Source organism: Bos grunniens, chromosome 19 (assembly GCF_055505025.1).
Source record: "Bos grunniens cultivar Pamir isolate PY7600 chromosome 19, Bosgru_T2T1.0, whole genome shotgun sequence".
Lineage (NCBI taxonomy): Eukaryota > Metazoa > Chordata > Mammalia > Artiodactyla > Bovidae > Bos > Bos grunniens.
In genome coordinates this window covers 1636591-1652617 of record NC_141183.1, presented here as the reverse complement: position 1 = coordinate 1652617, position 16027 = coordinate 1636591, and the positions used below count along the sequence as shown (strand labels likewise).

Below are 16027 nucleotides of genomic sequence, written 5' to 3'. Positions count from 1 at the left end.
CTTCAGCGCTCACCTTTCTTCATAGTCCAACTCTCACATCCATACATGACCACTGGAAAAACCATAGCCTTGACTAGACGGATCTTTGTTGGCAAAGTAATATCTCTGCTTTTGAATATGCTATCTAGGTTGATCATAACTTTCCTTCCAAGGAGTAAGCGTCTTTTAATTTCATGGCTGCAGTCACCATCTGCAGTGATTTTGGAGCCCAGAAAAATAAAGTCTGACACTGTTTCCACTGTTTCCCCATCTATTTCCCATGAAGTGGTGGGACCGGATGCCATGATCTTCATTTTCTGAATGTTGAGCTGTAAGCCAACTTTTTCACTCTCCTCTTTCACTTTCATTAAGAGGCTCTTTAGTTCTTCTTCACTTTCTACCATAAGGGTGGTGGCGTCTGCATATCTGAGGTTATTGATATTTCTCCCGGCAATCTTGATTCCAGCTTGGGCTTCCTCCAGCAGAGCGTTTCTCATGATGTACTCTGGATATAAGTTAAATAAGTAGGGTGACAATATACAGCCTTGACATACTCCTTTTCCTATTTGGAACCAATCTGTTGTTCCATGTCCAGTTCTAACTGTTGCTTCCTGACCTGCATACAGATTTCTCAAGAGGCAGGTCAGGTGGTCTGATATTCCCATCTCTTTCAGAATTTTCCACAGTTGATTGTGATCCACACAGTCAAAGGCTTTGGCATAGTCAATAAAGCAGAAATAGATGTTTTTCTGGAACTCTCTTGCTTTTTTGATGATCCAGCGGATGTTGGGAATTTGATCTCTGGTTCCTCTGCCTTTTCTAAAACCAGCTTGAACATCTGGAAGTTCACGGTTCACGTATTGCTGAAGCCTTGCTTAGAGAATTTTGAGCATTACTTTACTAGCATGTGAGATGAGTGCAACTGTGTGGTAGTTTGAGCATTCTTTGATTGCCTTTCTTTGGGATTGCAGTTGTCAGATAACAGCAAAACATACATTTCTACAGTTGATAGAAATAACTTCTGAAGCTTCAAAAATTAAAAAAAAAAAAAAAAAGATGGGCACACAAGCATCTCAGGGCTTCCTAGATGGGCACTTCTGCCAGCCGCCACCACCACAGGTTGAGCCATCCTGGAGGCACAGCCCCTGCCCTCCCAGCCACCAGTGTGTGCCACGCCGGTGAGCTGGAATGGTCCATCCCAAACATCGTGGGTTACTTCAGTTCTCAGAGCCCTCAAACATCTGAAGGGGGGCCCTGCAGCAGCTGCTCCATCCACAGGTCCTCCATCCAACCTTCACACTCACTATGCAGCCGTCCTCAACCATGAGATTGCCAGCCAGACCAGCAGAGCGCGGGCTGCGCATCATCTGGATGGATCCTCAGCACCGAGGACAGTGGCTCTGGGGCCGGGGCAGGGGAGGGCCCGTATGGATATTTGTAGAGAGAAGGGGCATCTTTCAATGCCCGATCTCCGCTCGTGCTTCTCCCGCCACCTCCAACTTCTTTTCTCCCCTTGCTAGCTAATTCCTACTCATCTTTACAGTCCTAACCAATAAGCTCCAGGGAGTCCCTCCCAGCTCCCCTCTGGAGAAGCGGCCTTTGTTTCCTGTGGTCCCACAGCTGTATCCTTCATGCGCTTCTCGCCCTGGGCCTTATTGTTCGAAAGATGGGAAGCCCAGCGTGACCTTTCTCATTTGTGCCTGTGAGATGTATTCAGTTCAGTTCAGTCGCTCAGTCGTGTCCGACTCTTTGCGACCCCATGAATCACAGCACGCCAGGCCTCCCTGTCCATCACTAACTCCCGGAGTTCACTCAGACTCATGTCCATCGAGTCAGTGATGCCATCCAACCATCTCATCCTCTGTCGTTCCCTTCTCCCCCTGCCCCCAATCCTTCCCAGCATCAGAGTCTTTTCCAATGAGTCAGGTCTTCACATGAAGTGGCCAAAGTACTGGAGTTTCAGCTTTAGCATCATTCCTTCCAAAGAAATCCCAGGGCTGATCTCCTTCAGAATGGACTGGTTGGATCTCCTTGCAGTCCAAGGGACTCTCAAGAGTCTTCTCTAACACCACAGTTCAAAAGCATCGATTCTTAGGCACTCAGCCTTCTTCACAGTCCAACTCTCACATCCATACATGATCACAGGAAAAACCATAGCCTTGACTAGAAGGACCTTTGTTGGCAAAGTAATGTCTCTGCTTTTGAATAGCTATCTAAGTTGGTCATAACTTTCCTTCCAAAGAGTAAGCGTCTTTTAATTTCATGGCTGCAATCACCATCTGCAGTGATATGCTAATTCTGTTCCCCCAGAATGTGAAGCCGATTACATCCAACTCAGGTGATAAGAGCCTCAGGGGTGGGAGATGCTTCTGGAGTCCCCGTTCTTCCTTCTGCATCCTAAAGGCTGCCTTTCCTGTCTTGATTTTCCACCAGACTGTAAAACTGTCTTAAAGGCAGAGCTGGCCGGAGCCTCCCAGTGTGACTCATGATGGGCCCTCAGTAGAGATTCATTGTTGAACGGCTACAGCTGGGAGACTTAAAAGCAGAACGGAATGGTAGCCACTGTGCTGGCTGGTGAACAGTTCAGTTCCTCTTCTCTGAGACTGGCTGTCACCAAGATCCGCGTGTTCCTGCATGTCCCCGCTGCTACACAAGGATAAAACCAGTCTTCACGTTGTCCCAGTGGCCAGGTAGGCATCACGTGTTGTTTATGCCTGTGTGACGCACTGCCTCAAGGACAAAGAGGTAACCCCCCCTGTCCCGCAATGCTGAGGATTTACAAAGAGAAGACAGAATGGGACGTCCCAGGGCAAACAGCTCAGAGTTAAAGGTGAAGTGCACAGGAGGAGAGGATTTCTCCCTGAGGAGGGTCCTCCACCCAGAACCTGGATTACCGAGTTATAAGGTCAGGGGCAGAGTGGAGAAGGCTGGAAGGGGATGCCCTGGTAGGGGAGGGTCTTTCTCTGGCTGATATAAGTCTCCTTCACAAAGTTCTTCCTGCCCTCGCTCTCGGGCGTCTATCAGACCACTCTCCTGCAGTTTCCAGAACCTCTCCACGTCCTACAAAATCCCCAAAGCAGCAGAATGGCTGAGAAAGCCCTGAGAGGTGGCAGAGCATGTGCATTTTTGCAAAAAGTCAGTTCTGGAAAGAGAAGTCACACCTGGCTTTGGACTGAACTTGAAACCGTGCACCTCAGACTGAGACTTGAACCCACTGGCCAGGACCCAGCTTGGGACTTGAACACACCTGGGCTCAGGATTAACGAAGTTCAGGTTCTTGATGTCTCATGGCAGGAAGAATTCAGTGAGAGACAAAGTGATAGGTAAGAAGTGGGTGTATTTAGAGAGAAACACACCCCACAGACAGAGTGAGGGCCCTGGAGAAGGTGAGTATGGCTCCAGGGGATGGGGGTTGTCGGTATTTATAGAGGTGGGTAATTTCACAGGCTAATCAGTAGGAGGAACATGCCAGCTATTTTGGGGAAGGGGTGGGGATTTCCAGGAACTGGGCCACCACCCACTTGCTGACCTTTTGTGGTTAGCTTTGTAACTATCATGGCGCCTGTGGGTGTGTCATTCAGCTCACTTGCGTTACAGTGAGTATATACTGAGGCACAAGAGCTAGCGGAAGCCAACTGGTCTGCCATCTTGGGCCCATTTGGTTCTGATCAGCTGATGTCCTGTCCTCGGGCTGTGTCGGGCTGTGTCGTTCTTTGAAACGTCGTGCCCTGCCCCCTTCTCTCCTGTTTCAAACTGACAGCTCAATTCATTCCTCACCAGGGCCGTTTTTAGAAACAGCCCCAAGCTCCTGGGGGCCTCTGACCTTGCAGGGGTGACCGCTGATCTCAGATTCTTAGTCACTGCCTAGAACTCTCAGAGCAGCAGGGACTTGCCTCAAAATTAAATTAAGGGCAGAGAAGGCACAAAACAGGGAAGAAGAGAACTCAACTGTGCATAGTTAATAGATTACGAGTTAACTTAAAGAAGCAAACATATTTAAGAGGTACTGTCACCTAAACCCCTAGCTCATTGCAGCATTATTTACAACCATCAGGACAGGGAAGCAACCCGAGTGTCCCCTGATAGACCAAAGAAGATGCGGTATGTGCACACAGAGGACTATTACACAGCCGCAAAAAAGCATGAACTCGTACCATCTGCAGCTACACGGATGGATATTATGCTTGGTGAAGTAAGTCAGACAGAAAAAGACCACTGCTGTGTGATTTCACTTATATGTGGATTGCAAAACAGAAAGCAAATGAACCGAGACAACAAAATAGAGAACAAACATGCTGTTGCCCGAGGGGAGAAGGAGTGAGGGAAGTAGGTGAGGAAGACTAACAGGGACATACTCCCAGTTTCAACACAAATGCGTCGTGGGAATGAAATGTACAGTGTGAATACAGTCACTGATCATGCCGTACCTCGCATGGCGACGGACGACCACGAAAATGATATTTGGCTATGGATAGAAACGGCTAATCACTGCCTGTGCACCAGGAAATAGCAGTCTTGTAGGTGAATTACGAAACCGAGCAGGGCCCTGTGGGGCCTCCCAGGCACGAAAGCCTTTCCACGTCCGCCATTTCTTGTTAGTAGAAAATAGGCTTCACTCAGCCCCTATGACCTTCCCTGAGTTCCGACGTGTCCCTGTTAGTCCCCAGTCGTGTCCGACTCTGCGACCCCATGGACTACAGCTCACCAGGCTCCTCTGTCCATGGGATTCTCCAGGGAAGAAGCTGGAGTGGGTATCCATTCCCTTCTCCAGGGGATCGTCCCAACACGGTGATTGAACCCGGGTCTCCTGCATTGCAGGCAGATTCTTTACTGTCTGAGCTACCAGGGAAGCCCCTAAGCTCTGAAGGTCAGATTCAAATAGCTGCTAATCAGGGAAGCAGGGGAACTGCATGGACCATAGTCAGATTGAAAAAGAAGTGAATGGGGGCCTCCCAGGTAGTCAAGAGGTTAGGACTCCAGGCTCGCACCGGAGGGGTTCCATCCTTGGCTGGGGAACTAAGAGTCCAAGCCTCAAAGTGAGGCCAAAAAGAAAACCAAACCAGAAAACAATGGTTGACGACTAAACCACATCTCTCAGCCGCCCCTTCCACCTGCGCAGCACACAAATCCTTTGCCAGCTTCAAACGGAGGAAAACTACTGAGATTCCAATCCCCACCCCCTTCAACAGCTGCCTTCCCTCTTCCTGGCAACGCCGGCCCAGGCCTTGAAGGACACTCTTGGCAAACTCCCCTCTCCCACCCAGCCCTTAACGAGAAGGCTCTCGACGGGAGGATGTTGATTCCGCCACTCACTAACTCTGTGCCAGTTATGTGACCTTGAGTCCCTCACCTGTGGAAGAAGTGCAGCCTCGGGTGGTGGCAAGAGCCGAAGGGGGCAATGCCAGGGGCCTGGCAGCACTCGGGACGGGTTACTGACTGTTACGGCAGGTGCTGGTCCGGCATGCACGGTCCACGGATTCCCTGGGGACTGCCCCGGGTCCGCTCTCCCCCACAGTTCTCTCTTGGACTTCTCAACACGCAGAGGAGCCAGTTCATATGGACAATTCAAACATGTACTGTTTCTAACAACAAAAACCACAGCGAGCGTGTCTCCAGTTGCGGCTGCTGTTCAGTTGCTAAGTTCTGTCTGATTCCTTGCGACCCCATGAACTGTAGCCCACCAGGCTCCTCTATCCATGGGACTTCCCAGGCAAGAATGCTCGAGTAGGTGGCCATTCCTTTCACCAGGGGATCTTCCCTATCCAGGGACTGAACCCATACATTTACATTGCGTGCTGTGGGCTTAGTCACTTAGCCACGTCTGACTCTTTGAGACCCCAGGGACTGTAGCCCGCCAGGCTCCTCTGCCCACGGGATTCTCCAGGCAAGAATACTGGGGTGGGCAGCCATGCCCTTCTCCAGGGGATCTTCCCAACCCAGGGATCGAACCCAGGTCTCCTGCATTGCAGGCGGATTCTTTACCAGCTGAGCCACCATTTTATATATATATATATCTTTTTTTGGTAAATTTTACTGACGTGTAGTTGATTTACAACGTTCTGTTAATTTCTGCTGTCAACAAAGCGACTCAGTTACACACACTCATTCTTTTCGTGTTCTTTTCCACTGCGGTCTGTCACACAGGATATTGAAGGTGGCTCCGTGTGTCCACAGTTGGGTCCTGTTGTTTATCCATTCTACATATCCTAGCTTACGTGCCCAAACTCCATTCCTTCCCTTCCTTTTAGGTACTCTTTTTCAGATTCTTCCCCATTATAGGTTATTACAAGATTCTAAACGCGATCCTCTGTGCTGCACGGCGGGTCCTTCTCATTTACCTGTTTTATATGCAATGCTGTGTATCTGCCAATCCCAAACTCCTAGTTCATCCCTCCTCACCTTTCCCCTTTGGCGACCCTAAATCTGTTTTCTACATCTGTGAATCTGTTTCTGTTCTGTAAACAAGCTCACGGTATCCGTTTTTTCAGATCCCACGGGTAAGTGATATCGCGTGGCATCTGTCTCTCTCTGCCTCACTTCACTGGTATGATCGTGTCTGAGTCCATCCCCGTTGCCCGGTGAGATGCCATCATCTCACCCTTTCACGTGTTCCTTTACTTCTGGCCACGCCCCTCGGCCTGTGGCATCTTGGTTCCATGACCGGGAATCAAACTCTAGCCCCGTCAGTGGGAGTGAGGGGTCTTAACCACTGACCCTCCAGGGAGCCCTGATATTTCACCCTTTCTCATGGAAGCCACCTCGTCTAAAAGTAACTGGTTGCCACAATCCTAGGAAACGAGCACACGAAAGAAAGGGAGATAACAGAAGAGAGAGTTTCTCAAGTCCCCCTTGGCCCCTGTTTGGCAATAAGTGTTCTTTCTGAGAGTCACGGTTCCCCACCAGCGGCGAGCAGGCAGGCAGGGAAAAGCCCGCAGTGAATCAGCCCTGGCCTCACAGGAAGCGCGCTTTCCTGTCAACAAAGTGCAGAGTGAAAAGCTGTCGACACCGGTCCGAGGGCCCTGCCACAGGGCTGCGACACCAGGAGGAAGGGAGGAGAGCCCCCAAGCGCACGGGCCTTTGGTCCCCGAGAGGCCCTTTCCGCTGGGGCTGAGCATGCAGGTGGGGACGGCTCGCGAGCAGAGCCCAGGGCCTCACAAATCTCGGTTTAAACAAGGGGCCACATACTTCTCCACAAACCCACTCGACATGGAAAGCAGAAGTCCTTGAGCATTAGGCAACCCAGTTCCCGTTGAGGCTCTGGTCAATGCTAGGGATTAACTCTCTCCCCGGGGAGAAAAAGAAAAAAATCTGACATGAAAAATCTGGGGTGACATTCCAAAGCACCTGGAACTCCTGAAGCCCAATTATTGATGAACAAATATTTAGGAACTGTCTCCTAGGCGCCAGGCTCGGTGCAGCAGTACAAGCATAGGAGGACAGACGAGGCCTTTCTCCTCCTGACGCCCAGAGCTAGAAGGGCGCTGTACAGTCTCCTGTGGCTGCTGCAACAGATGACCACAGACCGGGGGGCCTGCAATTACAGAAACTGATTCAGTGTGGAAGGCAAGAAGCCTGAAATCGAGGTGGCGCAGGGTCGATTCCCTCTGCAGCTTCATCAGCAGAGCCCATCCCAGGCCTCCCCCCTGGTTTCTGATGGTTGCCTGGCAACCCTTGTGGGTGGATCACTCCATCCTCTGCCTCCATCTTCATTTCACCTTCTCTTCTGCATCCTTTCCTCTTCCTGTAAGGACAGCAGTGGTTGGGTTGAGGGCCACTCTAAATCAAGTAAGACATCACAGAGATCCTTAACTAATGACATCCGCAAAGACCCTATTTCCAAATTTGGTCACATTCTGAGGCTCTGGGCAGACGTGAATTTGGGGCTGGTGTTTTGAACCCAACACAGGTGGTCAGCTGGTTAGGCAGTTGCCATGAAGAGCAGCAGAGGTGATGACAGGGCGCACCGGAGACAGCCAAGTGAGCATCCCGAGGGCCTCACCGGGAACCGGGAACCAGGTGGTGAGTGGAGACTGGTTAAACAGTAGAGGAAAGTGGACTGAACCATAAAGTTGGACCATGCAGAAGGCTGAGCACTGAAGAACTGTGGGGCTGGACAAGACTCTTGAGAGTCCCTTGGACTGCAAGGAGATCCAACCAGCCAATCCCAAAGGAGATCAACCCCTAATATTCATTGGAAGGACAGATGCTGAAACTGAAGCTCAGATACTCTGGCCGCCTGATGTGAAGAGCCAACTCACTGGAAAAGACTCTGGTGCAGGGAAAGACTGAAGGCAGGAGGAGAGGGGGATGACAGAGGACGAGATGGTTGGATGGCATCTGCGACTCAATGGACATGAGTTTGAGCAAACTCCAGGAGATAGTGAAGGACAGGGAAGCCTGGTGTGCTGCAGTTCATGGGGTCGCAGAGTCGGACACAACTTCGTGACTGAATAACAACAAACAAGTGGAAAGTGTATCAAAAACTAATCATTATCTATAAAATGGATAACCAACAAGGACCTACTGTACAGCACAGGGAATTCTGCTCAATACTCTGTAGTAACCTGTATGGGAAAAGAATCTGGAAAAGAATGGATATACGTGCATGTATAACTGAATCCCTTTGCTATTTACCTGAAACTATCGCATTGTAAATCAACCATACTCTAATACAAAATAAAAGTTATATTTAAAAAAGAGTTGGACAAGACGAGCAACTGAACAACAACGAAACAACTAATTACACAGATGAGGATTAAACAGAGGGAGAAAACAGCTGAGGGCACAGAGGGTACCACGGCTGGTCCAGACAGGAGGGGCGCTGCGAGGCCCAGGGCAGGAGGGGCCCTGCGGAGGGTCAGGGCAGGGGATGGGCTGGGCTTGTTCTCTGCTCCTTGGAGTTCAGATTTTATCCTTAGGGTTACCAAATGCCTTTGAAAGGTTGGAAACAGGGAGACGTTTCTAGAAACTTCCTCTTGGCCAAGGGGAGGCGGATGGATGAGAGTGAGCGACATCAGATGCAGGGACCGCAGGGTCCCTATCTCAGGGGAAAGCTCTAAGCGTGAGGATGCTCGTGGGTGAAACTCCAGAGAAGCCCGTGTGCTGTCCCAACAAGCCGGCGGGGGTGATTCCCCACCAGAGGAATTTAACCTTGACAGATGGGATCTGGCCAGTCAGAGCAACATCCACCCAATAAGGAAAACCCAAAGTCTGGAAGCCTGACACTTTTTCTCAGTCTCACTTTCAAAGAGAGGAAAGCTGCATTGGAGCAAAAAATTTATAAACAATTGGACTGGTTCAGATACACACCCCTCTTCCTCTCTGCCGCCTTCAGAGTTAAGTGCGCCATAAATGGGCCATAAATCCTGTCAGCTCACAGTTAAGTCCTTGGCCTTTGTGTGCCCCACTGACTTTCAGCCACTCTCCAAAGGTCACCTTCTCCCTTAAACTTCCAGGCTGGGGTCCACACCCTCCCCACAGACTCCAGAAACTCCTGATGCAAGCTCCTGGACTAGATTGTAATCTGTACTTTCCTTTCAACCTGTCTCCACTAAGAGACCTTAAGGGCAAGGATCTTTATCTTGTTCACCTTTGTGTTTCCACTTCCTAATACACACACACACAAAGTTAGTGTTATCAGAATTCCCTGAGCGGTTAGGGCTCAGTGTTCTCGCTGCTAGGGCTCTGAGTTTGTTCTCTGGTCAGGGAACTAAGATCACAACAAGTTGAGGAGCACAGCCAAAAAAAAAAAAAAAGTGTTATTGGATAGATGTATGCATAGATGGATGAAGGAATGGATGGATGAATGGATAGATGGATGGATGGATGGATGAAGAGATGGATGGATGGATGAAGGGATGGATGGATGGACAGATGAAGGGATGGATGGATGGACAGATGAAGTGATAGATGGTTGGATAGATGAATGGATAGATAGATGGATGGATGGATGGATAGATGGATGAAGGGATGGATAGATGAAAGGGATGGATGGATGAATGGTTAGATGGACAGATGGATGGATGGATGAAAGGATGGATGGATAGATGAAGGGAAGGATGGATGGATAGATGAATAGATGGATGGATGGATGGATGGATGAAGGGATGGATGGATGGACAGATGAAGCAATGGATGGATGGATAGATGAATGGATAGATAGATGGATGGATGAATTAAGGGGTAGATGAATGGATAGATGAATGAATGGATGGATAGATGGATGGATGGATGAATGGGTGGATAGATGAAAGAATAGATGGATGGATGAATGGATAGATGGATGGATGGATGGACAGATGAAGTGATGGATGGATGGATAGATTAATAGATGGATGGACAGATGGATGGATGGAGGGATGGATGGATAGATGAAGCAATGGATGGATGGATAGATGAATGGATGGATGGATGAAGGGATGGATAGATGAAAGGATGGATGGATGAAGGCGTGGATGGATGGATGGATGGATTTCTTCATGCTGCTGTACTGGCTGAAAAACCAATTCATCAATCAATTAATTAAATCAACATGGACCCAGCAATTGCTCTCTAAGTGCTTTTACACAGCCCCCTTCCCCCAGAGAGTCAGGGTAGGACATCCAAAGAGGCCCAGCCTGGCACCCCAGCACTCACCTCGTTCCTTCTGCAGCCATCCTGTCCAGGTTGGCAGTGTCCTTCGTGCCCGCCCAGTTGGCTCCCAGGTCACCCCACCCCATGTCATCCGCCAAAATGATCACGAAATTCGGTTTCTGGCCTCTTATCTCCCCACTGAAGCTAAAATCCACAAGAGGATAAAGACATCCCAGGAAACTCAGCCCCACCAACCAGACCTTTAGGGAAAGCCAGGCCATGGTGATCGGGGAGGATTCCAAGCCTGTGGAGTGAGGGGGAGTGATGGGGATGCCTACAGGGATGTTGGGGGCTGCAGAAACGAGCAAGAGTCAGGAGCAAGAATCAGGAGAAAATTCAAGAGTCAGGAGGCTCCAGCCCCGAACGAGGCCTTCTCCAGCCCAGCTCCGGGAGGCGGCGGGCAGTGTGTGGCCGTCAGACCGCTGTGTCAGCAGCTGCTCTCGGCCACTTGGAAAACGACCCCTCGGTTCAGGGCTGTGTGAGCCGGAGCACAGGCCGTGCAGCTGTTCGGGGCTCCAGCTGGCAAGTGTGGGACAAGTGCTCACATCTGTGAAACACCTGGACAGTCCAGAAGCCACAGTCCTCCCCAGTCGAGTTTCTGAGTTCCAGATGGTGGAAGGCTTCGTGTGTCTGTAAGGTTTCCTGAAAGAACAGAAATTGACAAGAAAACAGAGTTAAAACTGCCAGTGCAGCTGTGTTTTACTCAGTAGCTTAGGAAATAATCACTTTCCCATGCCAACACATGTTTTCCTTCTTATTCGAGTATTGAACGGGTTCATCAGTTTCTCCACCTGAGAATTAGTGATGCTAATAATATTTGCAATAGACTGATGATTACAGGGCTGGAATCAACATTAGGGATGATGTCTGAACCCGCTCACCATATAGGGGGGAATATTCTGGGGCCCCGTGTTCCAGATCGGGGGGCAAGAACCAGCACCCCACTCTGTGAAACACCAGTGCTCCCCGACTCCCACCCCATCGTGTTTCTCTGACTCACGAGAAACCAAGTGCAAACGTGTCAAACCCATCAAGGATTCTAGAAGAAGGGGTGAGCCCCTTACTACCAAGACATGCTTCTCTCTAACAGTCGTGCTGTTACAGTTTTGTGTGTTTGGGGTTTTTGTTGCTGTTTTGGTTTTTCGGCTGCACCGTAGTTCTCCTACCAGGGATGGAGCACCTGACCACGTCCAGCACCGAGTCCTGACCACGTGGAATTTACTGGCATTTATTTGGAATTCCCAAATAAAAGAGCAGTATGGTTTTTTTTTTTGGTTGCGCTGTGCAGCATGCAGGATTGCAGCACCCAGACCAGGGAGACCCAGGCCCCTACAGCGGGCGCTCAGAGTCTGAACCACTGGCCCGCCAGGGAAGCCCCTCTGTACGAAGTTCTTGATAGAAAGTAGCTGGAGGGAAAGGAAAGGAAAATAACTAAGTTAATGGTTGAATCTGTAGGACTTTTCCACTTTGCTGTACATTTGAAATGTTTCATAATGTTAGGAAAAAACGTCCAAAAAGCACTTAATGGAAATGTGTCCCTTTACATACTGACAATGTAATCTGTAAAAAGAAAATCTTAAATCAACCAGTGCTTCTCACATTTTGATGCACATACAAATCAACTGGAGAGTTTATTAAAATGCAGGTTCATTAGGTGAGGCTGGTACCTGGAAACTATATTTCTGATGTAGTCTTTGGATCACATTTTGAGTAGCAAGATAATTAAGGGAAAAAAAAAAATCAAGGACTTCCCTGGTGGTCCAGTGGCTAAGAATCCAGCTGTCAATGCAGGGGACACGGGTTCGATCCCTGGTCGGCGAAGATCCCACATGACGTGGGGCACAACCGTGAGCCGTGCCCATGAGCCACAACCGCTGAGCCACGTGCTGAACTACGGAAGCCCGTGAGCCTACAGCCCCTGCTCCACAGCAAGAGAAGGAACTGCAGGAAGAAGCAGCACTCCGCAGCGAGAGAGCAGCCCCGCTCCCCACAGCTAGAGAAAGCCCACCCGCAGCAAAAGACCCAGCACAGTCACAACACACGAGAAACCAAAGAATTCAAGGCAAAAAAGGGAAGCATGTTAGTCGCTCAGTCGTGTCCCATTCTTTGCTACCCCACGAACTGTAGCCCACCAGGCTCCTCTGTCCATGGGATTCTCCAGGCAAGAATACTGGAGTGGGTTGCCATGCCCTCCTCCAGGGGATCTTTCCGACCCAGGTCTCCTGCACTGCAAGCGGATTCTTTACCATCTGAGCCACCAGGGAAGCCACTAACAAACAAACAAAAAATTAAGATTCTGGTCCTAAAAGAAAATAAACCTAACTGGAGGTGATTAGCATAACTAGAGATGATTCAGCTTCCGTGGAAAAACACAAAAGCAATGAATCAGGTTGAGTGTTGAAAGACAGAAATGGAAGGTTATGCTTTCAACTGCAGGCTGCAAATGGAAACACAGAATAAAACCATATTACCCCTAGTTCACCTAAAAGCCCTAAATTGACTAGGTTGGTAAGGAGACATGGACTTGAAATTCTGGATCAGATTTTAAAAGTCTCTATGGAACACCCAAGCTATTAAAGGAGAACCAAATTATAATATATAAAGATGCTACTAGGGCTGGGACTTCCCAGGTGGCGCTGGCGGTAAAGAACCCGCCTGCCAGCGCAGGAGGTGTAAGAGAGTGGGTTCTATCCCTGGGTCGGGAAGGTCTCCTGGAGGAGGGTGGGGCAACCCACGCCAGTGTTCTTGCCTGGAGAATCCCCATAGACAGAGGAGCCTGGCGGGCTACAGTCCATGGGGTCACAGACAGTCAGATACAACTGAAGCAACTCAGCACAGCACACACTAGGGCTGGGGTTTTGAGAGATGCCATCTGTATCCCTGCCTTTGAGGAAGGAATGAACAGCCCACAGATCAGCCAGCCAACCCAACGGCCAACCGGCTGGATGGGAGTGGCTGGAGGTATGTAAGTTCTGGAAGATCCAGATAAACTCAGGAGAGGCAGATATGCACTTCATCAAAATAAAAGGAATTCCAAGTCAACAATCATGGTCGTCTGGAGGGCAATGAATCAATTGTTCAGAAATGCAAATTCCTCCTTTTTCCAAAAGGAAAGTTAATATTTCAAACTCAATTAGATTCAACTGGTCTTTGTTGACCTTGAGGCCCCAAAGACTTCTCCCTTTCTAGAAGAAAAAGCCTCTGCACAGGGAGCGCCCTACAAACACTTGTTGACTTGTCTCACGGTACTGGCTTCGGACCATGAGCAACCGTCAGAGGAAGCTTTTCTTCTTAAAGTCACTTAGCTTGGAACCCTAGAGCGCTCCAGTTCTTCATCCATAATCCATTTCAGAATGACCCAACACGAAACCTCCCAGGGAGTGGGGGAAAACCACTGAAGAAGGAAGTTAAAATTAAGGTGGGAACAGAAGTAAACAGATTGTCTTTCTTAAGAATTCTATGATAAAACATTCCTCTGAGGTTTTTCAAAAAGGGTCATTAGTCCTTACAATTTTTATAGAATGGAAATAAGCTAATTTAGCCAGTACACCATCCTTCTCCTCCACACCCACGCCTCCAGGGAGACATTTAATACTTTCCCCCACTTATTGTTTTTAACTAAAGGGAAAAAGCAAGTCAGACTTTCAAAGAACGGACTCCAAGCCACGAACCTTGATTAAGATCCAGGCTGACATTATGGAAAACAGTATGGAGGGTCCTTCAGAACATTAAAAATAGAACGACCAGACAATCCCACAATCCCACTTCTCAGGGTATATCCAGAGAAGATGAGATTAAGATCTTGAAGAAATACCTGCACACCCGCCTTTGAAGTGAACATGGTGAAGTGAAGTCGCTCAGTCATGTTCGACTCTTTGCAACCCCATGGACTGTAGCCTACCAGGCTCCTCCCTCCATGGGATTCTCCAGACAAGAGTACTGGAGTGGGTTGCCATTTCCTTCTCCAGGGGATCTTCCCGACCCAGGGATCGAACCTGGGTCTCCCACATTGCAGGCAGACACTTTAACCTCTGAGCCACCAGGGAAGCCCACACCCACCTTTACTACAATATTATTCACAACAGCCCGAGTATCCAGTAACGGGTGAACAGGTAGAGAAAATGTGCCATCTGTATCACACACACACACATAATGGAATGAGTGGACCTTAAGAAGGAAATTCTTCTGCATTTATAGCAACCTGGATGAACCTGGAGGATATTCTGCGAAATGAAAAGAGCCAGGCACAGAAAGACAAGTATCTCCTGATCTCACATAGTGATCTCACTTCTATGGGGAATCTAACAAAGCAGAACACACAGAGCAGACGGGGTGGTGGCTGCCAGGGGCCGGGGGCGGGGGAAGGGAGCTTGTCAAAGTACAAACCTTCAGTTATATGCAATCAACCACTTCTGAGCGTCTAATGTGCAGCACACCGAGCAGAGTTCACGAAACTGCACCGCAAACTTCAGATTCACTAACAGCAGACCTTCAGTGTCTCTACCACCAAAACAGTTTTAAAGGTGACCGTATGAGATGACGGATGTGTTGATTAGCTTGACTATGGTCGTCATTTTATAATGTATGTATATATCAAAACAATACAGACAACAAATACAGTTCATGACGATGGACACGGACTTGGACAAACTCCGGGAGGTGGTGAGGGACGGAGAAGCCTGGTGTGCTGCAGTCCACGGGGTAGCAGAGCGTCGGACATGACTCGGTGACTGAACAACAGGCAAGTAATACGGTTTTCATTTGCCAGTTGTACTTCAGTAAAGCTGGGTTGTTCGTGCTTTTTTAAATATCCAAGCTGAGGGACCTCTCTGGTGGCCCAGTGCTTGGGACTCTGTGCTTCCAATGCAGGGAGCACGGGTTCCACCCTGGTCGGTGAGCGCGAAGACCCTACAGGCTGCATGTGTGTTGGTCGCTCAGTCGTGTCTGACTCTCTGTGACCCCATGAACTGTAGCCCACCAGGCTCCTCTGTCCATGGGATTCTCCAGGCAAGGACACTGGAGTGGGTTGCCATACCCTTCTCCTGACCCAGGGCTGGAACCCAGGTCTCCTGCATTGCAATCAGATTCTTTACCATCTGAGCCACCAGGGAAGCCCCACAATGTGCATGGCAAGGCCAAAAAATAATAATAATACATAAAAATGTAAAAATAAATATTCAGGCTGAGACTTTGAGCTCAGAGTCTTAGCTGAGGTCACCTTCCCCAATTTTCCTTATATATCACATTTCCCAGCTCAGAAGGGGGTGTGGTCACAGGCAAGGAACACTCCTGGGGGCTCAGGAAGACAGGAGGCGAGACTTCCCTGGTGGCCCAGCAGTTAAGATTTGACGCTTTCAACACAGGGGGCCCGAGTTCAGTCCCTGGTCAAAGAGCAAAGATCCCACGTGCTGCTCGG

At 49.3% G+C, this 16027-nt stretch overlaps 1 protein-coding gene across 19 annotated transcripts in view; it reads right to left on the bottom strand.

Annotated features, from left to right (window-relative positions):
* ARSG (arylsulfatase G) overlaps nt 1-16027 on the bottom strand; it is a 103262-nt gene that overhangs the window by 44766 nt on the left and 42469 nt on the right. For all 19 annotated transcript variants that reach the window (XM_086355826.1, XM_086355830.1, XM_086355829.1 and 16 more), the window contains exon 2: nt 10615-11253. In XM_086355826.1, the coding sequence (XP_086211952.1) occupies nt 10615-10832 (218 nt within the window). In that variant the 5' untranslated portion in view covers nt 10833-11253. The remainder of the gene's footprint in view (nt 1-10614; nt 11254-16027) is intronic.